The 14,381-nt window shown below is 42.0% G+C and overlaps 1 protein-coding gene across 15 annotated transcripts in view; it reads right to left on the reverse strand.

The window, feature by feature from the left end:
• LOC115560660 (sialoadhesin) overlaps positions 1 to 14,381 on the reverse strand; it is a 265,788-nt gene that overhangs the window by 165,106 nt on the left and 86,301 nt on the right. For 3 of the 15 annotated variants that reach the window (XM_030380095.1, XM_030380096.1, XM_030380085.1), the window contains 4 exons: positions 3,922 to 4,137; positions 3,080 to 3,349; positions 2,651 to 2,911; positions 1,767 to 1,805 (listed from right to left, as the gene is read on the reverse strand). The exons of 7 other annotated variants lie outside the window; for them this stretch is intronic. In XM_030380095.1, the coding sequence (XP_030235955.1) occupies positions 1,767 to 1,805; positions 2,651 to 2,911; positions 3,080 to 3,349; positions 3,922 to 4,072 (721 nt within the window). In that variant the 5' untranslated portion in view covers positions 4,073 to 4,137. Of the gene's footprint in view, positions 1 to 1,766; positions 1,806 to 2,650; positions 2,912 to 3,079; positions 3,350 to 3,921; positions 4,138 to 4,360; positions 4,724 to 5,364; positions 5,445 to 5,609; positions 5,710 to 8,344; positions 8,420 to 8,535; positions 8,640 to 8,772; positions 11,110 to 11,219; positions 12,724 to 12,830; positions 13,765 to 14,381 lie in introns of those variants that run through there. 5 more of the 15 variants (XM_030380097.1, XM_030380086.1, XM_030380102.1 and 2 more) reach the window with 5 other exon arrangements.

The raw sequence follows: 14,381 nt of genomic DNA on the forward strand, positions 1-14,381 counted from the left end.
CAAAGCAGTCGTTTAATTGATACTTTTTTTGTATCGTCCTGTTTTGATCAGTGTATATGCCAATGTTGTTATCAATAAAAAATCATTTGCACAAGGCAAGCCGATGCACTTCACCATGTTGATAAGAGAATTAAAATGAGAAGAATTATGGGACAAAAAAATCAAGGGATATTTAGCATAGAAAAATAATTTGCGATTAATCGCGATTAATTAGAGTTAACTATGACATTAATGCGATTAATTACGATTAAATATTTTAATCGCTTGACAGCTCTAATATATATATATATATATATATATATATATATATACAGTATATAAATACATATATATATCACTCTTGATCTCACAAAAAAAAAGGAACCTGGAAAAGTTGCCTCGATGGTCCAACTTGTCTGGGATCTCGGTGCTCGTAAAGTTATTTTTGGTATGATTGATATGACCACGGATATCAGCAATGGGCTAGCCCACAATTGAATTTGCCACATAACGTCAGCCACAGCTGTATGGGTATTCAACTTATTTAATGATAAGAAAGAAATGTAACAATAACTTAACAAATGTTGATGCTATTTCATTAGAATGAAATTACATTGCATGAATAGACATAACTAAACATAACTTGAACACAACTTTAATACTTAACCTTGTCCATTAACAAGTTTCTATCTAAGAGTCACGTTAGCATTATAAAAAAGCATTCATGCTATTTGATTTGGTTCACCTTGCGTGATGGTTTCCATTTAAAGCTAATCTCCAGGGCATTGTATCTGCATATTGTCTTAAAGGTCTCGTAGCGAATGGGCTCAGAGTTACAGAAACTGCAAGTACATGAGATTTTAGAGGTATGGGCTCGGGGTACTTCCACCACACTAGTCGGTAGTGGAAGGAGTAAAGGAGTCTTAGTAAGGAATAGCTTCCTGTCTCTCACCTCCTGCCTGGTATCTGGCCTTCCTCCCTGGCCACGCGCTTTCCTAGAAGCCCTCTTTCTTCTGGGGAAGAGAACAGAGAGATAAGAAGAAGAAGAAGAAGAAGAAGAAGAAGAAGAAGAACAAGAACAAGAAGAAGAAGAAATCATTGTGGAGAGAGAGAGAGAGAATATCTCACCTCATCCAGAGGAAGATGACGAGGAGCATGGTGGCCAGTAAAACAGCTACAGTTCCTGCTGCCACAGTTGTAGGCATTGATGATGGTGATGATGGAGATGGTGGTGTGGCTGAAACACAGTGATTTAACACTGGATTCATGTGAAGGATGAAATACTGTCCATATATATATTAGAGGCTTTATGTAACAGATCTCCAATTGATGAAAAAAAAGAATATGGATACTCTTACTCTAGAGTACACTGGGTATACATATAACTAGGGTGCTCGTACAGCCCCAAAGTTAATAAAAGTGGCAACACATAATTAAAGCCAATCACAAATTGAATAGAGCCGTTGCATGAGTCTGTGTCTTACTATCAATGGTGCTGGTACTCAGGTATTATTCAAGTGTTTGGTCGGTCTTTAAACAATGTGCTTTTCTAAAGAAACAATTACCTGTCACATTAAGGAACATCAAAGTTGAATTCTGAAGTCCAACTGCATTACGAGCTTCACAGTAATAATTTCCTCCTAGCTCAGTTGTGATGTTACTGATGGTGTAGTTCTCTCCTAATTCCTCCACTGAGCCTCCATGTTCCCTGAACCAGGTGTAGTCAGCTGCTGGGTTGGCATCACTGCTGCAGCTCAGAGTCACTGAACCTCCCTCCTTTATTTCACCAGGGGGTCTCACGCTCACTGAGGGGGTCTTTGGAGCGTCTGTCATAAACACAATGATATATATTTACATTCTTAAGATAAGAAGCCGTGCACAAAACTACAATGTCAGTGGGATACAGAATGCTGTTTCGAATAATACAATATCCATGTGAATCATAGTTTACCAATCATAAGCAATACATGGATAGCAGCTTAACAATTTTGCAAGACGGTATAGAGCAAATATGTTGACATATTAGACGGAACAGATTTGTATTATTACCATTTAACTTTAAGTTTTTTGTTATTATCAGTTATGATGACATTGACATTGCAGTTTTGCACATAACTGCAATGTCATCTACAAAATGCTGTTTTGAATAATAAAATATGATTGCTGTTGAATAATAAACTATCACTGTGACTCCTAATTGACCAGTTATATAGCAATACATGAATAGCAGCTAAACATTTTGCAATACCGGATATAGCAAATATGTTATTAGACAGTACAGATCTGACAAGCTGCAAATCATAGCTGCCACTGTTTCTTTACTCATGTTGGTTTGTGCGTTACTAATTGTTTGTTGAGTAGATTGAGGCTCTTGTTAGCTACTCAGGGACTGGGCCAGGGTAAGCTTTTCAAACTACTGAAAGCAAATATGCAGTTTACCTTTGTAAGTGACACTAGGAGCATGTATGTTGGAGTCCTCCTTTGGATATATATATTTTTTGATTTAACAGATTTCCTTTGTAGTTTCAACTCCTCTATTTGTGTGTTTGTGTGGTTGAATATCCATGTTCCGTGTTAAGAAATCACTTTACTCTACCAAAAATACCAGGTTTTATGTTGTCTTCCCTCTTCCTAGCGAGGGACGTAACAATTATTATCGTTTCCAACTCACACAGGACATCTATGAAAACCGAGTTGGAGCCCAGATATCCATATTGGTTCTCTGCTTGACAGCGGTACGTTCCCCTGTCTTTAGAGCTGACTGAGTCCAAGGTATAAGGTCGACTTGGTTCCCAGAGCAGAGGTTGGTTGTCCTTGAACCAGGTGTAGTCAGCTGCTGGGTTGGCATCACTGCTGCAGCTCAGAGTCACTGAACCTCCCTCCATTATTTCACCAGGGGGACTTGGTATCACAAATGTGTGTTTGGGCCCATCTAGAGGTACATCAAACATGATGTACATTGATATGAATGATATAAAGAAGATGTTTGAGGAGTTAAGGGAATGCAGGATGAATTTAAATGATTCATCTTAATGTTGACATGGTTGTACAAACTTTAACATCTGTGTTATGATGTTATTCTGCGTGTTCTTTTACTCACATTTCACATCAATAGAGAATGGGGAGGAAGATTTTGTCCCTAGGTCATTCTCAGCTTTGCAGAGATATTGTCCAGAGTGTGAAGACTGGATGGGATGAAAGGAAAGCTGTTGTCCTTGGTCACTGTGTCCGGGGGGATGACCTGTAGTAACCTTGGTCCAGGTGTACTTTGCTACTGGGTTGGCCTCGCTGGTGCAGGTCAGATTCACTGAACTGCCCTCCTCTATTACACCAGGGGGAGTCCATCCCACTGAGGGGGTCTCTGGGGCGTCTGTTGACAGTTATATCACATTAGTCATTGAACAAATTGTATTAATGAAATTAAGTAAGTAAGTACCCAAGTATAAAAATAAAGCATGAGGCAGTTAGACTATTGTCATCAACATTTTCCAAGCCTTGTATTGAATCCAGTTTATCTTTGAAGAGCAACTTCAAAGCAACTTTTAGGAAGCAGTCCATAAACACTGGACAGCCCTTTGTCTAAATTATATTCCAAAATTATAATCCAGAAGCAAATCTATTCAGTCGGTTCTCTTATTAATTTGCACCTTTGTTCGCTTCAAGCTTTGGCTATGAACCCTCTGGTGCCATATACGAGGGGAACTTTTTCAAACGTAGTACTTGTTCTGCTTTTCATACGCATGAATCAAAAGCAAGAAGCGAATGTTTCTGTTAATGGTATCAATAGTGCACGTAGCCTACCCTGTACTACTGGTAGGGCTACCCTGAGGCTGAAGACTGCTTCAACATGGACGATAGTTCTTCATTCATACTTAAACTACATGTACTTTGTTACACTAAAGACCCATCACGTCTAGCCTCGGTGTACTGTGGCGCTCTTACACACTGATGGAGAGGGGAGATGTTCGGATCCTTGAACAGCACATGAAGACCTGTATTCAGAGTTAATGTAGAACCAGGTGAACCATCCGTGATGTTGTTGAGTTCCATCCCTGTACCAGGTGTATGTAGGATAACGAGTAAAATGACACATACTGTGACATTCCAGCCGTACCCAGTTAGGCCTGGTAGGAGGAATGACCACTTTCACCTGGAGATCTGGACCAGGGAAGAAATGACACAAAATGAATAAAAAAAGAATAGAGTTTAAACAGAAAAAAATATGCATACGCATGCACGCACACACATACGGATACACACAGACAAACACACACACACACACACACACACACACACACACACACACACACACACACACACACACACACACACACACTCACAAACACACAGTCGGATAGATTAATTAGTAATCAATGTTTACCTATCACAGATAACCTCACTCCAGGGACACCACTATATGCCCCTCCTTTGTTTGTTGTAATCCTAAACTTGTATTCAGCAGAGTCACTCTGTGTCAGGTCTTCGATTTTCAGTGTACAAGTTCCAGTACAGCTGTAGGACCCACACCTGGGCTCTCCACAGCGGTATTCAACACGACCTGTATAGTCTGTATCATCTTTCAGATCAACTGGCTCATTTTGTATATTAGTATACCACTGTTCTTTCTCTACTGTAAGTCCACTACGGTATTTATAGGTGCATCTGATGTTAACCGTTGATCCTCTCAAAGCGCAGACATTACTAAATGGGTAAGTAACTTCCCAGTTATAATTACCCTGTAATGCTGTAAAAACAAACAAAAAAACATCTCATTGAGAATGATTGTTCAGCAGATGAAATGCATGATCACAACAAGATACATATGAGATGGAGGCTTGATGCAGCTGCAACTAGAGATACATGCTGAACACTGAGCTGTCAGAGAAACGTCCAAGAACAACATGGTCACCAACAATATGCAGCTAGTGAAAAGCTAGTAATACACCTAGTGATGAATACAGTGAGACAGCTAGTGATAAACCAGCTATAGCATGGATACATCATCCTACATCTCATCAAGGGATTGAGGGCACAAACACACACAATACAAGGCAGGAGACCAATCTTGGCTTCCAAGAATAAGTTCACAGACTCAACTTAAGTCTGTTCCACTTTAAATAGGAACTAAGTTAACCCATCAATGTTGTACTAAATTCTGAGTTGCCTGGTAATCAGGAAATGGTCAAGAAGCCTGTTTAAAATCTCAAATGCAACGCTACAATATTCAGTAAAACAGAACAAATTTGTTATTTAAAACAGGTCAATACTCTAGATTTCATTAGATAAATTCACAACATGTTGTTTCACCCTCTCTTCATTCGGGTTGCTTGTCATGTTACCCTTTGAAACAGATCAACTTAATGTTCACAACGTAAATGTACAAACCTGGTACTGACAGAAGGAAAGCTACAAAGCCTCTTGCAGCTGTTCTAAGATTCATCATTTGTTTCTCTCAGGGCGTTGTTCTACAGATATGAAACAAAATATGTATTAATTTTAACTAACAAAATACATAGTCCAATGACTGTTATTTGTATTCATCTTATCAAATGAATTGGTTATTCTGCTTGATATATGAATGTTATTTTTCTAAATAAAACAAGTACGATTAAAGCAAAAAATATTCTTACTGTAGAGGAGGTAGCTGGTGTGACAGAAAAAGTCTGTGGAAACTTCTGTGCCTGCAGTTTAAGACAATAACTAGAACAAAGGTGTTCAAGCTCTTCCTTCCTTTCTGGGCCTCCGAGTCAAATGCAAAGTAGAAAGAGGATATTCACCAAGAACACATTAAACAGGCAGTGCAGTTTATCAGCTACCCTGAAAATAACTTGGGGTCACCTACAGTTCACCAGCGGGGAGCATATATAGCATTTTGATTTATAATGTAGTCATATTACATAGGATATAGATGTAGAATATAGATATAGAATAAAGATATAAACTAGATATAGGATAACGTTTGATGCAGGATAAAGATATAGAATATAGCTATGAAATGTAGAGGTATAATAATGAATATATGGGTTGAATATTGTATATTTTGATTACATATAGTTGTTAAATATATATAAAGCTGAGATAATATATATATATTTATATATATATATATATATATATATATATATATATATATATATATATATATATATATATATATATATATATAATATATATATATATATATATATATATATATATATATATATATATATATATATATATATATATAGAAATAGAATATAGAGTTTGAATAGCCTACTACATAAAATGCGTCAATGTGATTATCTACTGCCACATAGTGGTGAAGTTGTGATCTGCATTACTTTACAAACATTTGAAATGCATTCATCATCAACACGTTTATTTTGTACAAAAATACATGAACCCTCGATGGAGAATTTGAACAGGATAGGCTATTGAGTATTTCTGTGCCCGTAAAAAAGGCTGCCGGATATCAAAATACACACTCTTCCTGATATATATTTATTCAACAAGATTCTGATTCCTACACATAAACGATAGCTATATTGAGCAAAATAGAGAGAAAAAAACAGACTAAACAGTGAAAAGCGTTGGCCATGTTGGTCAGTTGGGTGGGTAAACCTTTAAATCATATGGCCTTGGTGGACACAATGGATAACATATTTATTCTTAAGGCTACGTAAATGGTTTGCCGAACTAATTCCAAATGTAATGCAGATCTAGAAATCGATGCATTGAGTTGCCATGATTTTCGAAGCCTCTAAAAGAGGTTTACACACCCAACTACCCCAGTATCGGCCACCAGGTGAATAAGTTCTCTTCACAGCTGTTAAAAGAGTGTCATTGTGTGGCGCAACCATGCAGGTTGTGTGCCATGCTGAAGGAATCATTTAAACTACAGCACTACATGAAGAATACAAACCATTCTCTTCTTTATTCTATAAACGTTCTGAAGGCACTCGGTAAGTTGTCTTTGTTCAAAGCTTTATCAGTAAGATCTGCCATCAAAGTACAAGCAAAATTAATTTCTATGTCATCTTGACTTGAATGTTTCTTTTAGTTCCCACCAGTGGCGGCGCCAGAAATAATTTGTTGCAGTTGCTTAACAGTTGCTGTATGAATTCAAGAGGTTGCTGGTCAAAAAAAAAAAACCTTGATCAAAACACCTGAATTTGGCAGAGGCACGGCCGGGAAAACATTTTCGGCACGGGTTGGGGTGGTTGCGGTCCCGTACGAGGCAAGTTTACAGTACAGTAACAACACAGACTAATCGCACCACTGTGATTGAGTGTGATCGTATCAGTTCAACGTGCGCTATCTTTCTCCCTCTCCCTCACACACGCACAGACATAAAGATGTAAAGACATAGAACAATATAGAGGAAGATCTTTAAGAAGGCCAACATGAAAATAGCCCAGCGGCATGTACACATTCACTGCTAGTCCAGGTGGCACTGCGGCCACACGACATATAACAAACAACATAGTTCTCTCAATCAACAGCCCGTCAGCAGTCCCCCAACTACAAGGTTAGCTGTCCTGTCAATAGTGGTGAATTGCACATCTCAGAAAATTTTACGGAAAATGGCATTATTTCAAATATGTCGTTTGACAAAAAATCAGGGGTTGCTCTGGGGTTTCTGAGTAATTGCTTGGAGTTGCTATAGCAACTTGTGAGGCGTCACTAGATGGATTTAAACTTTAGTTTGAGACACTTTACTATTTCTCCCCACTGGCTTTCAACGAAACGCACTACGCACACCTCTTCTTGTTGTCCTCACAATTGCAGCAGTTGCAAACCAGTTGAAGTCCCTCCCCTTGCCCACGTGTCTACCTGTCCGCCTGGCCACTCGCAAAGGCCAGGCCTAACTCCCTGGCTCCCCCTGGTGGAGGGACATGGTGTAGAACACCAGATGAGACAACGTCATCCTCTGATCCGTGAGCCCAGAGAGACGCATCAACACAGAGACTTAGGACGTACCTTTTGGAAAGAGCTGCAGGAAAAGACAGACTGGCAAAATATTCCTGTATGAATTACGGGAGCACAGCTATGTTTGTTATTTCCACTTTGTATCTCAGCTCAAACCTTTGTTTTTAATTAACAAAAGGGAGACACGGCAGAGAACCTGACCATGTAATTATCTACTTCCATAGCTAAAAGCACACATTGCGCAAATCTCGCCTCGTATCTGAAGCGTGACGCAAGCATCAACTAGAACCATGTTGTTGGAACAGTACTCGGCTGGCTTCAAATAGGACTTCCATCCATCCACCCATCCATCCATCCAACCATCCATCCCTCCATAAACATCCACAGAATCCACCACACAGCATCATCAGAAGGAATAATAAATAATTAAAGTAATAATAAAATACCCTCATACCCCAAAGTAGTTGTTGGGCACAAAGCCCTCGCGGCCGCAGAGCGAGGCCCACCACCAGTCCACCCCCTGGGCCTTCTGCAGGATAAATAATAATAATAATACATTTAATTTAGAGGCGCCTTTCAAGACACCCAAGGTCACCTTACAGAGCATATAGTCATCATACATTTTTAAAAAAAAAGGATGGTCACCATGTCCCCCTCATTGAAGCCCAGCTCGTCAGCGGCCTGCCCCTGGTAGCTCCACAGGGCGTACAGCACGCCGCTGTTGTCGGCTCCCATCGCCTCCTCCACACCTGGAGGGGGGGGGGTCAGGTGTCAGCTGGGCCCACATCCCACAGCAGTGTATCTGTGTGTGGTTGTGTTCTGTGTGGCCATCTGTGTGTTAATGAGCTCCGTAATAGACTCTGCTTCTCCTAGAAGACCCACCCTCTCAGACCATCCAGCTCATGCTTCTGCCTACACCCAGCCAGCCGTCATCTTGGGTCACTCCTGGCTTCGCAGGCACAACCCCGACATTGACTGGTCTACTTGTTCCGTCCGGGAGTGGGGAGTGACCTGTCAGCAGTCCTGCCTCAGGACGCCTTCACCGCCGCCTGTTCCCCTCGTTCCTGCCCCAGCCTCGGACATCTCCGGGGTCCCTGCAGCTTACCATGACCTGAGGGAAGCCTTCAATAAGGCTAAGGCTAGCTCCTTGCCTCCTCACCGTCCCTACGATTGTGCCATCGATCTGCTTCCAGGCACTTCACCCCCCAAGGGACGCTTGTGCTCCCTCTCTGCTCCCGAGCGAGAGGACATGGAGGAGTACATCCAGAATTCTTTAGCAGCGGGGATCATCCGACCCTCCTCGTCACCAGCTGGGGCGGGGTTCTTCTTCGTGGGCAAGAAGCCTTTTTCTCTCGCCGCCCATCCCCCTCGGAGAGAAATTATGACATTGGCAACAGAGGCCTTGGAGGAGTGGCGGCACTGGCTAGAGGGTACCAGGGTTCCGATCGTGGTTTGGACCGATCATCGTAACCTTGAGTATATTCAGTCCACCATGAGGCTCAACTCCAGACAGGCCCGCTGGTCACTGTTTTTCGACCTGTATAATTTCACCTTGTCCTATCGTCCTGGTTCTTGTAATGTTAAGCCTGATGCTCTCTCCCGACAGTACCCCGAGTGCCCCGACGAGACGGTTGAACCCTCCACCGGCGTACCAGCGCCGTACGCCGGCCCCTGTCTACCAGACTGGCCACAAGGTCTGGCTCTCAAACCGTAACCTCTCCCTTAAGTTGGAGAGTCGTAAGCTGGCCCCCAGGTTTGTAGGCCCCTTCCCCATCACTCGTGTCATTAACCCGGAGGCGGTACGCCGTCGGCTCCCTGGGTCCATGAGGATCCACCCGACATTCCATGTCTCCAGAGTCAACCCCGTCCAGGAGAGCACTCTGGCTCCTCCCGTTCCGCCTCCTCCTCCCCGTCAGCTCGTCGACGGCGGTCCGGTGTACAATGTCCGGCGCCTCCTTCGCTCCCGCCGCCGTGGACGTGGGGTACAGTACCTGGTGGATATCGACCCCTCGCCTGCCCGACTACCCGCCCGGCGACGGTACCCCCAGTCTACCTGATTGCCTGCCGGTTCCCAAACTCTTGCCTGTCCCCGTTTACTCTGCCTGCCCGACCCTGATCATCTTTGCGATCAATAAAACCTTTGGACTCCCCTGTCACCAGCAGTCTGTGCACTTGGGTTCTGCCTAACCCCCCCGTTACAGATTTGTGTTTTGCGGACGTCATCACGTGACACTTTGTGCGACACACTCACCTAGGGGAATGGACAGAATAGGAAGTAACACAACGCGTTGGTCCGTGACACCTTTTTCAGGGCTTAAAATCCATCTTCAACAGACGCACGTCAATCACGTCCGCCGTAGCATCATTACAAATTACAGAGCCTAGTAGCCTTTAGGCTAGTCGAGCTACTGGCCAAGATTTTTGAAATTCTAACCGATATGTAACCTGTGTGAAAATACAAAACGATAATAATAATAAGTTATTTTTATGAAATAAGTAAATAATTAAGATCATGGTGATAATCGTAATAAATACGAATACAATTACAGAAATTATGCATGATACATTCATAATTACATGTTATTTATTAATAATGGTGACATTTTTCCTCGCCCTTCACTCCCTCCATCCTGCTCTCTTTTTTCTAGATTTCTAGATTCTCCATCTTTTTTCACATGCTGTTTTTCTGAATTTCACATTTTCTAACCAAATCAGCCTATTGTGGATTTGGTCTCGAGACCTTAGTGGATTTGCATGCAATAGCTGTATGTAGCCTATAGAGGGAGCTATCTACAATACAAACCGATGTACAAGTGGAGTAGGGTGGGCTGTTCTTGAAGATCTCCCCTCACATGTGCAGTACATTCAGGCAATGAACAGGTGGTGAAGATTCAACTGAGTGCCGGCCTACTTTTTTTTTTTTTTAGGGGAAGCATATGTAGCAGTTCAGGTTGTCACTGTCTTGCCCACACCATTCTCACTCACTCCTATCAGATTTTGGTAGTGGTGGTCATTGCCAGAATGTTATTACCTGGTCACCCAAAATGCCCAATGAATCATACAATAGCATGTAGATATATATAGGTTTTTAAACTTGGGTTAGGCTTGTGCATTTCAAGATTTGACAAGGATCCATTCATAGCACTACAATGTTACAAACTACATTACTTATCATCTGAATTAAGTATGCTGTACCACTCTGAGGTCGGGTCAGGGTCCCTGAAAAGAAGATGGAGACATTTTCAAAATCGGTTACCCTGGAAAGCCGATTTAACAAAGATTCAGAAGTTAAGAGTTGAATATCTAAGATAGTATCCGAAGGGGCTTACCCAGGGACAGCATTGGGTCTTGGAGAGTGGACCAGAGAGTACAGGACTTGGTCTATCTGATCTGATCTGACGGGGGGATCCCACAGGACGTTGAGGCACTTTCGGTTCTCTTAGCGAGAGATGTGGGTGGATAGTGAAGGTCATCCTGCCGTTCCTTTGCTTCCCTCTGTGTTGTCTGAGCCGAGCGAATGGTCAGAGCTGAGGTTTTATGAAACACAGAAACAGTAAGGGACCAATGGGAAGAGAGGACAGAAGAGTACGTTTACAAAAACTTCCTGTTTTTCTGATTCATTTTCTGATCTTTGGTGGGGATTTGAGGTCCCACCATGCAGGCTGCTGTAGGCTTTGATTCAAGACTCATTCTTCAAATGTGTTCCTTTTTCTAACCACTTCTAGGTTCGCCACAGTAGGAAGGTAACATCATCATCCTCATCATTCTCATGCCCCTCAGCTCCATTATCGTCTACGCCGGCGGCTCCACAACGCGTTGGTCCGTGACACCTTTTTCAGTGCTTAAAATCCATCTTTGACAGACCCACGTCAATCACGTCCGCCGTTGCATCATTACTAATTACAGAGCCGAGTAGCCTTTGGGCTAGTCGAGCTACTGGCCAAGATTTTAGAAATTCTATCCGATATGTAACCTGTGTGAAAATACAAAACCATAAAAGTTATTTTTATGAAATAAGTAAACAATTAGGATTATGGTGATAATCATAATAAATATAAATACAATTACAGAAATTATGCATGATACATTCATGATTACACATTATTTATTAATAATAGTGTCATTTTTCCTCACCCTTTCGCTCTCTCCATTTCGCTCTTTTTTTCTAGATTTCTAGATTCTCCATCTTTTTTCTCATACTGTTTTCTGAATTTCACATTTTCTAGCCCCCCACCAATTCAAACAGATTTCAGCATTCAGGGCTACTTTTCTTTCAGTCTCAGTGGAGGACACGTGTATCACATCAGCAGGTGCCCTTGTAACCATATCAGCCTATTAGTGGATATGCATGCAATAGCTGTATGTAGCCTATAGAGGGAGCTATCTACCATACAAACCAATGTACAGGTGGAGTAGGTTGAGCTCTCCTTGAAGACCTCCCCTCACATATGCAGTACATTCAGGCAATGAGCAGGTGGTGTAGATTCAACTGCGTGCCGGCCAACTTTTTTTTCATTCAGGGGAGGCATATACAGCAGTTCAGGCTGTCACTGCCTTTCACACACCAATCCTACTCCTATCAGATTTTGGTAGTTGTGGTGGTTGCCAGAATGTTATTACCTGGTCACCCAAAATGGCCAATGAATCATACAATAGCATGTAGATATAAAACCCATAGAGTTAAATGCGTATCCTACGTTTTTTAAACTCGGGTTAGGCTTGTGCATTTCAAGATTTGACCAGGATCCATTCATAGCACTACAATGTTACAAACTACATTACTTATCATCTGCATTAAGTATGCTGTACCACTCTGAGGTCGGGTCAGGGTCCCTGAAAAGAAGATGGAGACATTTTCAAAATCAGTTACCCTAGAAAGCAGATTTAACGAAGATTTAGAAGTTAAAAGTTGAACAAAGATAGTATCCGAAGGGGCTTACCCAGGGACAGCATTGGGTCTTGGAGAGTGGACCAGAGAGTACAGGACCTGGTCTATCTGATCTGATCTGACGGGGGGATCCCACAGGACGTTGAGGCACTTTCGGTTCCCTTAGCGAGAGATGTGGGTGGATAGTGAAGGTCATCCTGCTCTTCCTTTGCTTCCCTCTGTGTTGTCTGAGCTGAGCGAATGGTCAGAGCTGAGGTGTTTTGAAACACAGAAACAGGAAGTGACCGATGGGAAGAGAGGACAGAAGAGTACGTTTACAAAAACTTTAAACTTCCTGTTGTTCTGGTTCATTTTGTGACCTTTGGTGGGGATTTGTGGTCCCACCATGCAGGCTGGTGTAGGCTTCACTTCAAGACTCATTCTTAAAATGTGTTCCTTTTTCCAACCACTTCTAGGTTTCCTCAAACTCTCCCGGGCTGGGAGTATCATTCTCAAATAGTTATTTATTTGCTTGGATTACACATCATTACCTCCATCACTCCGTCTGGTCATTCTGCACCCTGGTAGAAGACCCTTAGTTTGTCCTCTGGATCGTGCTGAAGATCTCAACCTAGATCTCACTCTCAACATCAATAGTCTAGCTTTAATGGAAACTTTCAGCAGAAACAGAATTAATTTGCGGAACCCTCTCACAAGAAGCATGAAGCACTTTTAACTTACAATATAACAGCTGTGCCTGCTGGTTCCCTTTAATAGCTAATCTCTTAGCAATTATATTTGCATATTGGCAGAAAGTTCTCAGAGTGGCAGGGCTAGATTAACAGGAACAACTAAAGCAACAACTAGAATTTTTATACGTGGTTTTGAGGTGTGGGCTCGGGGCATTTGTGTGTCTTAGTCAAGGATGGCTAAGTAAGAAATGGCTTCCTGTCTACCACCTCAACCCCAGTATCTGAGAGAGAGAGAGAGAGAGAGAGAGAGAGAGAGAGAGAGAGAGAGAGAGAGAAAGAGAGAGAGAGAGAGAGAGAGAGAGAGAGAGAGAGAGAGAGAGAGAGAGAGAGAGAGAGAGAGAGAGAGAGAGAGAGAGAGAGAGAGAGAGATGAGGAGGGGTATGGAGACCAGTAAGACAGCAACTGTATGTACAGCTACAGTGATCTGTGGTGATGATGATGATGATGGTGATGATGATGATGATGATGATGTGTCTGGAAGATACTGAGAGAAGCATTGAACTGCCCTCCACTATTTCCTGATTACAGGGACCTGAGTACACAGATGTGTGTTTAGGTCCAAGTCTTGAGGTCAACGATGTTAAAGATGCTAAAAGATGATATGCTTATATCAGTGATACAGCAGGATAATGCATGAGGAATTTGGATGATTCATATTACTGTTGACAGGGTTATGCAGACTTTAAAGGTAAAGTGTGTAGGGTTTAGTGGTATTTAGTGGTCTAGTAATATTCAGTTGGTTATTCACCAACTGAATAGCCCCCCTTTTTAATTAGTTACTTAATCTGATTGGTTGTCTGAGTTATTAGAACAATATATGGCTGTGCCCCTGTTTGGAAATCAAGCCAAACCAGTCACAAACCTAGAGATAA

This window comes from Gadus morhua, chromosome 16, assembly GCF_902167405.1.
Source record: "Gadus morhua chromosome 16, gadMor3.0, whole genome shotgun sequence".
Classification (NCBI taxonomy): Eukaryota; Metazoa; Chordata; class Actinopteri; order Gadiformes; family Gadidae; genus Gadus; species Gadus morhua.